We start from the raw sequence: 15,962 nt of genomic DNA on the forward strand, positions 1-15,962 counted from the left end.
TTCCTCTCTGATTGTGCCTTGACTGCCTATATCTGTTCGTTTAATGGGAACATGTTGACATAAAACCCACAGATAACAAGTGTGACTACTAATGGAGGCCAGGAGGTAGGAAGCTGCTCCTCTACATTTGCAACAAATACTAACCAAATTCCTTTTTTCACAGACTAATTCATATCTTTTGGCAAACAGAGATTCAAAATCTGTCATTTTCAACAACCTCATCTTATTTTTTAAAACTGATCAGTTGGAATACTACTGATAGGATAAGCAAGCAAATGCTCCAAGAGATGGACGGCTAACTTCTACGAGACAGACAGCGCCCATCCATTTTACTTTCCAGCCTTGTGCTGGCCACAGGAGTTCACATTCCCCCCCCACCTCCAGTGTTCTCCCACTTCTTCCATCTCTGCTTAGTTCCCTGAAGCGCAAGCATCTCTTACCTTCAGAACCGTCACCAGCCCATCGTTGCTGTTGGGATCGGTCAGGATGGTGAATCGACCTGTGGGGTCTCCTCCGGTCATTCGGTACACGGCGTTCCACGCAGGCGTGTGGGGCTGATCTTTATCCGTTACCGTCAGATTCGCTACGATCACATCCACCCTGTTTTCCGGCACCTCCCCGTAGAACTGCAAAAAACCAAGGAAACGTTTTACCCTGGCTGCAGAAGCACACAAGAGCCACACCAGACTGAACATTCATCAACGTTAGGGAGCGCATCTCCCTTCACCAGAGCTCTGACAATTTAGCTAACGAAGTTTACCTGAGGCCAGCCAGAAAACTGATGGTTTGATTACCTTGTCAGCTTTTGCCTTTTGGCCTAAGCAGAGTAGCGTATTTAAGGGATATATAATCTGGACATACTTCAATTCTGCCTGTCAGTACACTATTTAGTAAGTAATAAATATTTGCTGTCTGTGAATATAATGGGAGAAGCGGGGAATGGTTATAAATATGCACATCCTTTAGTTACTCCCACCCTGTACTTACAGTCATGGCAGTGAACTCTGGAGGATTGTCATTGACATCTGTCACGGTGATGACAGCAGTTGCTGTGTTTGAAAGACCATATGTTGGGTTTCCTTCCATGTCCGTAGCTTGAATTATTAATGTATATTGTTGGACTTTCTAAAACACAAAATGACATCAACATAAGTTTTAGACAAAATTAACGTTAGCTTAGGACAGCAGGTGTTTCCAAAATCGCACCTCGCTAAGCAATGGAGCCTATCACTCTGTTTATTCTAGTTAGCATCACCCAAAATGACAGGAGCAAAGTTTGCACCCCTGGAACGCAGCTCCAGGTTGCACCTTGCTGTATTGAACTACTGGTTGGTTTTCTTCACGTATCACCGAGATAAAAACAGACTGCCTGCTCCCTACTCTCAAAAACTAAAAACCACTTTATGTGGTTAATGCTGCTCTCACAGATTTAAAAATGCTCCTCCAATGGGGAAAAGCGCAAAGTGCAGTTTATGCTAAAACAGGCTAAGTCCTCAAAAGCACTGAAGAGAACCCAGCCAAGGCAGGTCTGGTGGCCAAACGGCCACAACTGCCAAGGTTTTGTTTCAGCCGAGCCCAAGTATAAAACTGCTGTTGCAACTTCTTGCCATCGCTATGGAAACCGAAGATGTCAAGGCTAAGGGAGACGAGCGAGGGCACCGGCAGAAAGGGGGAGGGAGGGAGCAACCGCACGGGCTGTTTCCATAAATGTTAAACACCCCGGCCGAAGATGGCCGTCTCCTCCTCCTCCTCCTCCTCCTCCTCCCTGTGTGCCAGCAGTAGCAGCTCCGCTCTCCCAGCAGGGCTGGATGGGGGCCAGGGCTCCCCCCAGCACAAGGAACACCCAACTGAAGAGATCTGACCACAAAACTGGCTCCCTGTTTAAAACAAAGTTGACGAGATTGTATTAAGAAAAAAAACCAACACAACGGAACAAAACAACAAACCACCAACTAGAAAGATATTTTTTGCGTGGAGCTGCTGAGAAGTTGATTTTAACTCGTCGACGGTTTCTACCGTGAAATGCAAATATTGTGCATGCTTTTTTCATTTACCAGTTCAGTTTCAAGTTTGGCATTTCCCAGCTCGGAGATAGCTAGGTGTTAGCATTCGGTTCTTTCCAAAAGAAAAAGCACAAACATAAGAAGCTGCTATTACTTTGAAATATCACTTTCATGAATGGTTTACTAACACTGGCAAAAAACCTGCTGGCAAAATATGAAAATACTTAAAGGAAAGCACAGTTTTTTCCACTCGGTACCTTATCTTCTCCCACTACTTAACGACTGGGGTGCATGACAGATGACTTCTCATGGAAACTGTTTACAAAAAAGGACTATGGATCTCCATACAAAAAATAGGCAAGGACAATTCCACTGATAATGTCTAACTGTCTTCCAAATTTTGGCCAGACACTACGACAGATACTAGAGATTTAAAGGTTACGCACACTCCAAGCAGCAAATATGAGCCGCTGAATAAAATAAGTTTTTAAAATAAGCTGTATGAAACTTTATCTCCCATTGAAGACAATTTATGCTCATGTCCTTTCACAAAGGAACGCTTACAACACACTTCAAATGTGTATTACTGCATATGCACCCCACCGTTCTTTAAAAAAGCAAGACTAATATTATTTATACAGAAATGCAATATATATGGTTAATAATATGTATGTATATACGAATGCTGGCTTGGAAAATGTACTTGCAAAGTGACCTTCAAAAGGCTTCAATAAACATCCAAAGGTTTACTCCACAACACCAACAAGAGAAGCAGTCACAAGGGAATCAAAGAATTACTTTTACCACTTTCATCCAGGAAAAAAAAAAATTATATACTTTACTTATTGTGAAGCAATAAAACCTAGAGCAGTATTGAAGCAAATCTTGCAGCCAGATGACTCTACGTTATTGAAACAGCAGGTGCTTCTGATTCATCTGGGTCTTAACACATTGATCCCAAGAAGCAAATTTCATTAAGGAAACTCCATTATTATTACACGGAGACTCCACTTCCGTACAATCTTCTTATTTATTTCCAAGAGAAGCAGCACACTAGAAACTGCCCCCAGAAGTGCCCCAAAACACAGCGTGTATGTGGTTTTGTTTGTTTCCGCTCCCCCGCTACCAGCACTCACATACACAAGATCAACTGGTGGGAATGAAATTTCAGAAATCAGCAAGGGCACAACTTTCCAAGCATGGGGGGAAAGTGGGGGAGATGTCTCCTCTTTTAAGTGCGGGTTGAGAAGGAGCCAGGAATGAGCCGTGGCGCGTGTGTCAGCAGCCTGCACGGAGACTTCGCAGCAACACACCCGAAAACGAACTGGCAGCTTCAAGAGAGAACGCAGACCTCATCGGGTCACATCTTTCCACTTCAACACAGGCCAAATAAAAGAGCACTTCACTGAATTAACCTCACGTGAGGCAGGAATGTCTGTGTGTAAATTTAAAGTACCCTGCCTGCCTTCTTCGGCACCTCCAGCGGTACGGCAGATGTTTTGATGCTGAAGTGCATTCCACAGCGACAGCGGAAGAAATAAGAACAGCTGGATCTCATGAAAGAGCATCATCTGGGACAGCAAGGCAAAGACTTCTGCCTGTAGCCCAGTCCCCTACCTAAGCAACTCTCCCCTCGTGCATGTTAGCAGAGATAATGCATTGTGCATGTCAACCTAAAATACTAGCAGATGAGGAATGCTATCCTCAGAAAGATGAACCACTTTTTTTTTTTTTCCTTTGAATGCCTACAAGACTTATGCTCCCATAAATAATGGGTCACATAATTTAAGAACTTAAAATTGCATCTAGTATTTTCTGAGCCTAATTAGAGCTTTAGAAAGAGAGTCAGGACTTGGAGAAAAGGGCAGAATGGCAGAACTGGGTAGCCCAGCTGAGGTTCCTAGACAACTTGTATAATAAGGCACTTCCCAGTCCACTGTCAGAAGACCCACTTGATTCAGATCTGGCTTTCTAGGCTCCTGGTCGTTTTAATTTAATTGACGTCCATCAAATGACTCAGGAAATGAAGGAAGCAGAGCAATGGCTTGGGAAGGAAACCATTTTATCTCATATTAGTCTATTTTAATATCTAAATGATTTAACATTAATCATTAATATTCGAAATGTGCAAGAAATGTTTATAAATACTCATTTGGGTATCGTACAGTGATCCATCAGGAAAACTGATGGCAAATCACAGGGCTTTTCCAACCATTAATGTGAGGGTCTAAGCTCCACAGACAGCTGGTTTCTTCCAAGTTAAATCACTCCAGTAGAGCTAGTCACCAAGTAATAAAACTCAGAGTTATCGCTATGTCCTTGTGAAAGTTCACCTGTCAACGATGACCAGGGGATTTTAAAAACAAGGGCAAAGCTGCCCATCATTCTTTAATTTAATAGGGCAATGCAGAAAAGTTCAGGGTTTTCCTCTGCTCAAATCCACCCTCTTCAAAACCAATTTAAAAAGAATGAATGTTAATAAAACTTTAAAACTTAATTACAATGCCTAACAGTATGTTTAGCTTTTCAAATCTTCTGATTGCCCCTTTCAAACTGAAATGCATCAGAATATTAATAGCCAACCAATAGCATCAGAAAGTACTTTTGTTCTCCTTTTTAAATAAGTATAAGCAAACAGCTAAAAAACTGAACAGCAAATCCAGCTTAAAAACCCTTCAGATTTAATGAGCTAAAGTGAGGTTAGTAAAACAGAAGTTAAAAAAACATGTTGAAATAAGATTTGCTTGGATTTCATAGTTTGTTTATAAAATAATGCTTATCTCTTCTGAAGTTTTCAAGTGGTTCAAAAGCACAGTTAGTCCATGTGCCAGATCTGGAGTTGAGAGGGAAATATTTTTATTCCCACCTCACAGATGGGTGAACCAGAGCAGAGGATCTGGCATCCTCCTTCTCTGGTGGTGGGCACAGTGAAGAACCATCTAGACAGAATGGGACTTGCCCAGCATGTAGCAGGGAATTACTGACAGAGATTTTTTATTTTTTTTTAAAGTTTTTAAATGTATGTCAAGGCCTTGAGAGAAGTCTCTATCTATGCAGTTTCTAATACTGACTGGTTTATTTGTTTGAAATGTGCCTTTCCAATTTTAAAATCAGTGATATTTTTCCTGGTTTATTTTAATACGCAAAATTCAGATGAGGGAATTACTGCAATTTTAGCAACACAGCATCCAGAAGATTTCAAATATTTACCACCTCTCTGCCAAGAGCAAGGAAGAGGACAGAGGGAGGACAGAAGCTCTTCTGGAGCTTCCAAAATAAATAAAACAGAGTCAATTTCATTTTCCATCTACTGTCTGCCCGTGGAGCTCAGCAAGAGGAAAGGGTTGGAGCTGAGAAACACCTCCCATCTCAGCACCCAGCCTGAGCACCTGAGGTCCTTATCTGCATCGCTCTGTGCGTACCTTTTCCTTAGGAGCAAACAGGCTTTTGAGGCAAGATACTTTCCACAACCCCATAGAACCGAGAGTAACATATAGAGAACATGTGGGTTCAATTCTTTTCCAGGGAGAAAGTTCAGACCAGGGAGGGAGAGAAGTATTTATAACTTAGTAGCAAAAAAACGTGCTTTTCCACAGAATTAAGCACGACACAGGCTATGGGATTAAGACCTGCCGTACCTCTCTGTCAAGCCCAGCTGCTACGGTGATAATGTCACCAGTCTCGTTGTTGATTGTAAACATGTTTGGAGAGGGGCTGCTCGGGGCCTGTGACAAGATTCTGTATCTCAGCATCCCATTCTGTGCATTGGGATCATCAGCATCGATGGCAGTAACCGTCATCACGTAGGTTCCTAGCAGCAAGATAAATAATTGATGCTATATAAACAGTTTACTCAGATTACACAAGCTCACTTACAAGCAATGGTCAAAGCACGTATTTCTTTTGGTAAACTCTGCACATTCCTTCTGTTACTTAAAACAAACTGGTTAAACCCAAGACTCACCAACAGAGTAATTAAAATACATAAGAGGAGATAAAAATACTCTGTGTTTATAAAATACCAGATTTGCTTAGAACTGAAGAAGCTCCATAAACAATGAAATCCCACAATTCTGCCACAAATAACATTTTTGTAACAACAGAGCTCGTCACGTTTAAATAAAAATGTTATTAATTGAGCCAAAGGAAATATACTTAATTTTCAGAATTGCTGCACATACTGATAGTGATTGAAAATCAAGGTAAACAATACTCTTTTAAAGGTCTTTGAGATGCATGTTCTTTCCATCTCAAATGCCAAGTCAACACTGCAAAGTGAGAAAATACATCTCTTGTGCTAACCTTTCTAAAAAAAATCATTTTGCACTACTGACAAATTAAGGAAGTGGCTTCAGCCATAGTGCAAACTTTAGTCTGAGCCGATTAGAATTTTAATGAGATGCGAACAACATTTAAGTTTTTCTCGAGAATTCAAATGAAACTGTTTGATTTCAAATCCCAGTATTTCCAAAGCCTCTGAGATTCAGAACTAGAACTGGATCTGCTGGTATTTCAGAAGTCTCTTATACCCCGAGCTGTCAACTAAATGAACGTCAATGGCTATCATGAATATAACTGCAAGAACTGTGACACTATAAATAGGATTTTCCAAAACAGGAACCTAACAGTCATATTCTTAAAGACTGCTGTTTTACTTTAAGTACATACTACTTTCTTCTTTTAGAAATGAATCCTAGCGAGTTAAAAATAAGGTGAAATAATAAGACAGCATCTGAGATTTTGCTCATCACACTAATAAGACACCTTTGAAAGTGTCACAAGGTCTGAAGGCACTCCATCACCTTCACTATGTTACTGCACAGACTTTGAAAGCCCGTGTATTACCTGGCTTTGATCCTTCGGGGACTGTCCCATTCCAAACCTGGTGTAAGAATTCGGGTCTATTGTCATTCATATCAATGACATTAATAACAATATCAATAGGATTTTCCACCTGGTTTCCGTTTACATCCACTGCATGCGCTCTCAGCTGCAAAAATCAAGAAAAGTATTAGAATTTGCACAACATGCAGGCACAAATAGATACAATAATGTTGGGAAGAAGTTACAAGCCAGCCATTTTTAACTCCATGTATTTTGTTGTGTTCCACTGCTCCCTCATATCGACCATTTGAGTTTTCAGGTTGCTCATGGAACTATTGTCCAGACTTCTAAGCTACTCTAAGCTGCAGATTTACTACTTTGATTTGCTGAAAATTATTTTGAATCACGTAATTTCGATTAACACTAATGTCTACTGTCATATAGAAATCTGTTTTTAATAATGACTTAGAAAACAGACTCTAGAAATATGCAGATTAATATCAAACAGATAGCAACTTCCTAATAATCCACAGAGCATGAACACCGGCATCACTTTCAAAAACCATTTACTTATACTATGGATATTGCATAGACATGAATGCATAGGTAAAGCATATAGAACAGATTTGTGTTACCTGCAACACCAAGGTAAAATTTGTGATAAATCACTGTCAGTAAACACACTGAAATTCCAGGCTAAAATTAAGCTAAAGTTTATAGCGTGAGTTTCAAAGATACTGAGACACCTAGATTTAATGCCCTGATTGTCAAAAAGGACTGAGTAACTACCTCTGACAGCCAGGTTTACCTAAATTGGACAGCCAAAAAAAAGAAACATAGTACTTTCTGAAAATTTAAACCTATGTATTCAGGCCAGACAATTGCTAGGCAAAAGAGCAGCTTTCTCCTGTTGTTAATCCTGCTGATGCCCGATTTCTTTTTATTTTTATATATAAATATATGTGTGTGTGTGTATCTGTGTACACACACAGTACATGTATCTTTGGGCTACAAAAATTCTAGAAAGGAGCAGGAGGGCGTTATTAACTCACCACCCTAGAAATTCCGCATAAATTTTAAATTCCTAAGGCAGTAAAACTTGAATTGCCAATGCCAAATTCTCAGCAAAAAAAAACCTCATAGATGTCAGAGCTGTTGTGCTCTTGTGAGAGGCATTGCCCCCTGCCTCCCCCCAGATGCCTCCTGCTGCCTCCTCTGTTCGGAGCAGCACTCAAAGGGCTTCCTGGAGCGCGAGTGTTTTAATCCATGACACGCTGGAAACTCTCTCTAGGAGCTGAGCAGCTTCCGTAACGATTTCAGTGTGGTGTCTCAACAGCAGAGACAACTTTAGGTCACAGCCTGGTCTCTCCCTTTCCTTCAAACCTTTCTTTTCCACTAATACTGGAATCCGTGGTATACTTTGTCAATTTCTTTAGAGCAAAGAATATCATTTTCATAAGCTGACAGACCTAATTTACAATTCCATTAAAATGCTTAGATTTGCCCCTGAAAATGAAAATTGGTAGGTTATTCTTCCCATCCATTTCTCAAATCACAGCTGCTGCGATTCTAATTGCAGTCACGTCCTAATTTAAGTTGCTGAATTAAAAGTAAACTTTTGAAAAATATACAATACAGTGGAGACTATGATCAATGGTCTGTATTTGAATTATAAGCTACAGTATCCATATTTCAATCTTTTAAAATTACTTTATCTAAATACATTTAATCACTGTTTACATATATTAATGTATTTAAGCTGCTTAATCATAGTAAGAGTTAGCCTTAGTAAGTACAATAAATACAAATCTGCTAGAAACTCTTCAAAATCATATCTCATAGAAAACTAAATGCCGGCTGCTCAAGTCATGTTTGAAGCAGATGTTAATCTTCAATTTGATAATCTGATTTATGGTAAATTAAACTCTTACATGAAAAGAAGCAATCTGCTCCCGGTCTAAAGGCTTTGTCACAGACAGCTGTCCTGAGATGGGGTTGATGATGAAGATGCCTGTTGGAGGTTGGTCAGCTCCTGGGCCAGTCACACTGTACCGCAGCGAGAGGCTTTTATCACGATCAGACCTAATCTACGGGTCAAAAAAGATAGCATTTACATTAGCTACAAACAACCAGTGGATGGGACTGCTGCTGAGACAAACAGCAGCTCTTTTTCTCCTTTTTTCTTTTTTTTTCTTCCCCCCCCAGCCCCCTTAAGCTAAACTTGTGAAAATAATTACTCTGGAAATGGCATAAAGTTTGAGATTTTCAGCTGAGCTCTTTGTTTGTCAGAAAGCTGGTCAATGAATTTTCAGAAACATAAAACCATCCCTGCTTATTTCTTGTAATAGGATAAATTGTATTAAACCAAAACAAATAAGTGTTCTTACTTTGAACAGAATCATTTAGATCCTAGAGAAAACATATACTATCATGAAACTACGTAAGAAATCAAGTCTGGTGTTTCCTCCCTGTCCCTTTCTACGTCTTCCCGGATGAAAGCTGTAGATTCTTCTCTGCTACTGGCAGCCACCAGCACTGCACATCAACAAAGCAGAGCAGAACTATATCCCATCAACTTGGGCTACTCTTGGAACTCTAGCAAGTTCCAACAAATCCTCATAGAAGTTGATCAGGACCAGCCACTACTGTGGTTGGAAGCCCTCTCCTGAGTGGGGCTCCTGGCAATGGCCACATCTGTGCTGCAGAATGCTATGGAACAATTAGTGTCCTCACCCCTCAAATCCTGTTTCCTCCTGCCTCCTGGGTGCATTCCTCCTCCCGCTCACCCCCACACCCTTCCCCAGGTGGAAAACTCCAGTGCAGAAGACTAGAGAACTCCTGAACTGGCAGAGATCATCATTAAACACTTAAGGAAGTTATCGCAGGACTTACCACCCAAACCAAGGACACCTTCCACCAGTACAGGAGCATAGGGACAACTTTAAAAAAAAATAGTAAATGCAGCCCAGCCCAATATGAACAGAGGCAGCAACATAAACAATCCCCAAAGACTCTGATAAAAGTTTGGACTATGAACAGACATCATTCACATGAAACCTCTTCAAGAGCTCTCCGAGGGACACTGAAACCACATTTCTATTAACTTTCTTACCCTAACTAATTCCTGAGGAAAAGGTCCTCTGGAATTTTCTGGTAGGTTGATTGGAGGAATAACCCAGTCTCTCTTCTGTCTCTTAAGAGGGCTGCTGTGCTTGTATTGTTGCCATGGAAATACGATGTCTTCAATTTTCTTTTGGTCCGTTCCCAGGTACAAGATAAAATTAAGCACATGTTAGAACGAGAATTACTAGTAGACATTATAAAACAACTCAGATACAATTACATAATTGACTGATAGGCTGTATTTCCTGTGTCCACAGAACTGTTTTATTTGCATTCACACTGCAGTATGAAAATAACCAGTATTATTTACAACTGCGCTGCAAAATTTTAAGAACTCCTTTTCTTTTCTCCATATTCAAGTTGGAGGAGAAATGGAATTATAAACCATGTATAATGTGGCACTACTGTGTAAACTATCCTGCACTTTCTGAAAAGTAGTTAATATTTTGCAGAATTTAATAGTGTGCCTTTATGTATTTCTCATTAGCTAGAACTTCAGTTCAGGTAATGTGCTACTGTACATTAAATTTAGATCTGGGTGTGCTAAAATATAATTTGAGTTCCAACAGAAGTTTAATACATACTGGTAAGGAATGTCTCAAATATTTATGACCCTATTAAATCCCATAGAATTAATGCTGTAATTATTTTAAACCTATGTCAGCCATGATGGATGCAGTAGATGACCCACTTTACACATTGGGCATTAATCTCTGCTGGGTGTCAACATTCCCTTCCTTTTCCCTTCTGTATCTGCACTCATTTCAGCCTTTGGACGCCAGCACACACATAGCCATGCCAGCTTGCTTAAGGGTGGAGACATGGCGACAAAATCTTTTTCCAAATCTTTTAAGAGACAAACTTCTCTAAAAAAACCCTAATCAAAGAGTAAAAACAGATGCCCAACTGAAGGCCAGATTCCACTACTCTACATTTTGCTGACGCAAGGATGCCTGAACTGGATCTTTGGAAAGAACAGGGCATGCCGTGGCATACCTAAGCATTTGCTCTTTCACTGCTTTTACAGACAAAATTACAACATTAACTTTGTTAAAATCATGCCGCAGAAGATTTAAAATTATCATCAAGTAAGCAAACAAAAAACTGAGGATTACACAGCTTTGGTCTCCAGTGTGTTCTTGGGAAAAATGTCTTGCATAACCCCACTGTCTATTTTGACATTATGCTTAAATCTTTAACGCGTGCCTATTACAGGTATGTTCATCTATGAATAAATTTTCTTTACTTGTAAACTAAGCACTTTACAAAAGAAGGTAAGAAACAGCAGGCAGCAAGTAATATAACAGAAGAAGGTAGTAGACCTAATACTGTTTTCCTAACTTAAATGCATTGTTATTTGCATATCGCTAGGCTTGATTTTTGTACATTTTTAGTAGATGGCTTATCCTATGGCAGCTTCCAGCAGAGGGAGACTATCTTCCTTACCAAGTAGTGCTGGAGTCATGAATAATTTACAATCTACAATTTGATTATGAAGGGACAAGACAAAGCCAATATTCCCTGCCAGAAATGCTTTCCTACTACTGCTGTAAATCTACAGCTCCCATCTAATAAACGTGACTGATGCATTCAAGCACAAATTTGTTTATTTTGTGGCTATATTTACCCGCTTGGATAAAAACTGTAATACTTTCAAGCAATTTAAAATAAAGAAATGACCATGTCCAACTTAAATTCAGGTATAAATCTCAAACTATACAAACAAAAAGCTCAAACATAAATTAATCCTATATCTTTAAACATGCATGCCTTTCCATGCCTTAGGAAAGCTACAGAATAACAGGCTACAAAAAAGTTCTTCCTGAGGCTCAAGCTTTGCATGCACTAGTTCTCCATTAATAAAACGCCTCATGGAGAGGTACATGACAGACAGGATTAAATCCCTATTTTAAAGCCTCTTTGTGGAGATACGTTACTACAGGCAGCATTTAGTTTTTGTTTTACCTTTTCCGAAGCCCCTGCAAAGGCTGGTTCAGGGGTTAGCTTCACTTTCATTTGCCATTCTTCTTGGGTTTCCTTGTCTTGAGCAGACACGACAAACTCTGTGGGCTCTGCTGAAAGTTGAAAGCTTCTCTCTGCATAGACCACACCATCCTCGCCTACTCTGAAATCTTCTGGCTCACTGCTTCCAAAGTGTATTTTTTTGTTTCCATCACAGCTTCGAAACCTCACTGTAAAACAGACACACAAAATGAAGAACAAAAAAAATGAAAAAGCAGCCCACTTGAACTCAGTGTGACATAAAATGCATTAAGAACAAATATTCAGTAGCTGAAAGACTTAACTTGTTGCTGCTATTATCACATGCAATTATGAGATAAGACTTGTACTTCGGGGGTCAGTCCACTTAACAGCGAAATCCTTCTGTGGACTGCTAGGCAGAGGGAAGATTTGAAGCCCAGATACACTGCTCTCCCAAATACACACACACACACACACCCCAAAGAACACCATTTCCCTCCCTGTCCTGCTCTATGTTTCAATCAATTTCCAGCTGCAGGGATTTGCACCTCAAGTCTCACAAAAAAAGATCCAGTCAAGTCAATTCATCAAAAACACTCAACAAATTTAATTACGCTGCAATCATAATTGCAAACACAACCGTGCTTCCAGCACTTTCTCTGCCAAGAGGAGTAAGGCAGAAACCCAGAAGCCCGTTAAGAGATTAACTTCTGTGCCCAGCTCAGCCTGTGATCCAGCTGTATCACCTCAGGGAGGTCACTTATAAGTTTGGGGCCTGAGTTTCCTCATCCTGCATCTACAAGATGGAGGCAGCAGTAAACACCTTACAGAGAAAATCTAAGTGAAACATTATTTTTATTTTTTAAGCTATTTCATGTACCACACCTGTCCATTAAGGGTTACCCGTTCTTGTTCAGTTCCCCCACACTTTCCTTTTGTCCTGTCTAAAAGACTCACATTGGAATAAGAAGTGAGTAAAACTGATTGTATAGATAAGGATGTGAAGTGCACAACAGAGATCATAACAGGTTTGTGCTTTCTTTACCCAATTGCTTTCACTACCACTTATCTTCTGGGTTACTGCAAATAATAGTAGGTAAAAAATGAAAGTGTGCTTTTATAACCAATGATCGTTCTTTAATGTTTCCAAAGCATTATGAAATATTTTGATTGTATGGGCAATAGAAGTGCAAAACATCGTTATGAAGGTTGTGCTGAAATGCACATAGTCAAGATGAAGATGAAATGAGGCTTTATGCCTCATTTCAGTTATTGGGCTTTTTATATTGTGCTAAACCATGCACAAACTATTTAGCTTCAAAACGTAAAGGTCCCTCTCAAGAAAAATCACTACTAAATGCCATGCATCATATGTTTTTTTTCTGTCATGCACTATTTTCAGGAAGGTACTGAGAAGAAGAATCATACCTTTTTCGTATTTGAACTTCAAGGACCGAGATGATGTTCAGTTGACACATAAAATTTGTTTCCTCACTGCACCCTTTCAGTTATTCAGAATACCCCCTTTGCCCTCTCCTGACAGAAAAGACTGTACAAAATACTTCTTTGAAAGGGTTCATCGTGCACAAGAATGAGACAAAGGACAGCACTCTTCAAAATAAACAGTAAAACGTCAACCTTCTTAATACTGATCTTGCTGGGCTGGGCACTGCTCTTTCCAGATGGCCTGCAGAGCTTGAAGGTCTGCCTCCGTGAAACACCAGCCTCACCTCAGGGAGAAGAGCATCCCACGTCCCACAAAACACCAAGCCCAGCAAGAATAAACCTGCCTGGGTAAAAAGCTGAAGCCTCAGATTTTGGGCTCCTCCTGTGGCCCTCCTTGTAGATGTTGCCTTAGGTCTTCCTCATTAGCAGTGAGAGTGCTTCAGTGAAATGCTAATTAAATACTCAGTCCCTTGTGATGGCTGCTCATGGCTTAGATGGGCATATGCTTTGCTGGGTAAAAATCTGGCTGGATGACCAGACCCAGAGAGTGGTGGTGAATGGAGCTGCATCCAGCTGGAGGCCAGTCACAAGTGGCGTTCCCCAGGGCTGGAGTATTGGGGCCAGGTCTGTTTAGTATCTTTACCAATGATCTGGACGAGGGGATCGAGAGAACCCTCAATAAGTTTGCAGACCACACCAAGATAGGTGGGAGTGTTGATCTGCTGGAGGGTAGAAAGGCTTTGCAGAGGGATCCGCACAGGTTGGATCGCTGGGCCGAGGCCAATGGTATGAGGTTCAACAAGGCCAACTGCCAGGTCCTGCACGTGGGTCGCAACAACCCCATGCGGTCCTACAGGCTTGGGGCAGAGTGGCTGGAGAGCTGCCCGGTGGAAAAGGGTTGTTGGTCGACAGCAGGCTGAATATGAGCCAGCAGTGTGCCCAGGTGGCCAACAGCATTCTAGCCTGTATCAGGAACAGCGTGGCCAGAAGGACAAGGGAAGTGATTGTACCTCTGTGCTCAGCCCACCTCGAGGACTGTGTTCAGTTTTGGACATCTCACTACAAGAAAAGCATTGAGATTCTGGAGCGAGTCCAGAGAAGAGCAACAAAGCTGGTGAGGGGTCTGGAGCACAAGTCTTATGTGGGAACGGCTGAGGGAACTGGGATTATTTAGCCTGGAGAAGAGGAGGCTGAGGGAAGACCTTATCACAACTAGTAGAACTAAAGTACAACTGAAACTACCTTTCCTATGGATCTACAGATTTACAGGTCTGCAAGATTTGGAGAAAGTGAGGAAAGAGGAAAGAGGAAAGAACCTCTGCTTTGCTGTTCACATAGGAGGAGAAAGTGACAGGTAGAAGCTTCAGCTCCCAGATATTGACCAACCCCTTGATCTCCCAGTCTTTTCAACACTGAGCCTTGAGGCTTGAGCCAGCTTACCACGATGGTATGCTGAAACGCAACAGCCAGCTGAGAAAATGTGTGGTTCTAAGCCAAGGATATAAAACTACCAGTGAAAACACCCATACCAGTATCCAGAAATAATTACCACAGTCCTAATTCTGTAATTCTGATTAGCCAGCCTTCAGAGCTGGATATTCTGTACGATTTAGCACAAAAATAAAGAGGTGTCTAAGAAGAGTTTACTCAAAAGTCACTCCATCTAATGATTTAAGAACTTCATGACTGGACTACTGAACAGTGCTGCTCGTACTTCAGAGGCACAGACCACCCACACCCCAGGCACGGAGAAAGCTGGACCTCCTCCAAGTGTCATCTCTGTTCACAAACAAAATTCTCAATTAGAAACAGTTCACGTTAAGAGACAACAGAAAAAAACAGCCAGCAATATATCCCATAGCTCTGTGCCTCCGCTGACCTCTCATCTCAGCTACAGCTGCTCTCTAAATCTGCTCTTCAAAAGAGTGTCTTGACCGAAAGGATGAAGAGCGAGCAAGATTCACCTCTGGCTCTCCTCAGACTAACTTCTGAAAAGTAGGGAGTGGGAAAGAGAATGAATATTAATCTAATCTTTGATCATTACTGTTTTTAAAGAAGCTGAAATTATTACAGCCGTTACAATCCCAAAGACTAAGATATCACAATATTTTATAAAAACTGATTCCCCAACTATTGCACTGTAACATAACATATTCATTTTTTAGATATTCAAATTCATAAAGAAGAGGATTTCTTTCCCCCCATCTTCTTACATATAGACTCCAGTAGCCACAAAAAAAAAAAAAAAAAAAGCAAAAAAAAAAAAACTTAGGGTGCAATTGTAGTTCTCTTATGCAAAAGCTATTTTGAGTATTTCATAGCAGCTTTGGGGGGTCTCTTCTTAAACTCCACGTAGGACGCTTAAACTATTGTTTCCTTAACTGCGTGTTTATCTATATGTACAAACTTTCTAAATCAAATACAGTATTCCATTTTCTTATCTATCCAGCGATGTTGGTGTTTTTGTCCGCCACGGAAAAACACGCCTTCTCCCCGTGGGCTCCGCGCCTCGCACAGCTCCTGCGCCGCCGCCGGCTCCCGCCTCGGCGGGACACCCCGGGGGGACCCTGCCAGGAGGCTGCG

At 40.9% G+C, this 15,962-nt stretch overlaps 1 protein-coding gene across 5 annotated transcripts in view; it reads right to left on the minus strand.

The window, feature by feature from the left end:
- The window catches only part of CDH2 (cadherin 2, type 1, N-cadherin (neuronal)), a 116,833-nt gene that overhangs the window by 29,536 nt on the left and 71,335 nt on the right, over window positions 1-15,962 (minus strand). For 4 of the 5 annotated variants that reach the window (XM_014936915.1, XM_014936914.1, XM_014936917.1 and 1 more), the window contains 7 exons: window positions 11,916-12,142; window positions 9,940-10,077; window positions 8,759-8,914; window positions 6,849-6,993; window positions 5,642-5,814; window positions 988-1,125; window positions 441-626 (listed from right to left, as the gene is read on the minus strand). In XM_014936915.1, coding sequence (XP_014792401.1) covers window positions 441-626; window positions 988-1,125; window positions 5,642-5,814; window positions 6,849-6,993; window positions 8,759-8,914; window positions 9,940-10,077; window positions 11,916-12,142 — 1,163 coding nt within the window. Of the gene's footprint in view, window positions 1-440; window positions 627-987; window positions 1,126-5,641; window positions 5,815-6,848; window positions 6,994-8,758; window positions 8,915-9,939; window positions 10,078-11,915; window positions 12,143-15,258; window positions 15,281-15,962 lie in introns of those variants that run through there. The other variant, XM_014936916.1, reaches the window with a different exon arrangement.

Source organism: Calidris pugnax, unplaced genomic scaffold (assembly GCF_001431845.1).
Source record: "Calidris pugnax isolate Ruff unplaced genomic scaffold, ASM143184v1 scaffold51, whole genome shotgun sequence".
Classification (NCBI taxonomy): domain Eukaryota; kingdom Metazoa; phylum Chordata; class Aves; order Charadriiformes; family Scolopacidae; genus Calidris; species Calidris pugnax.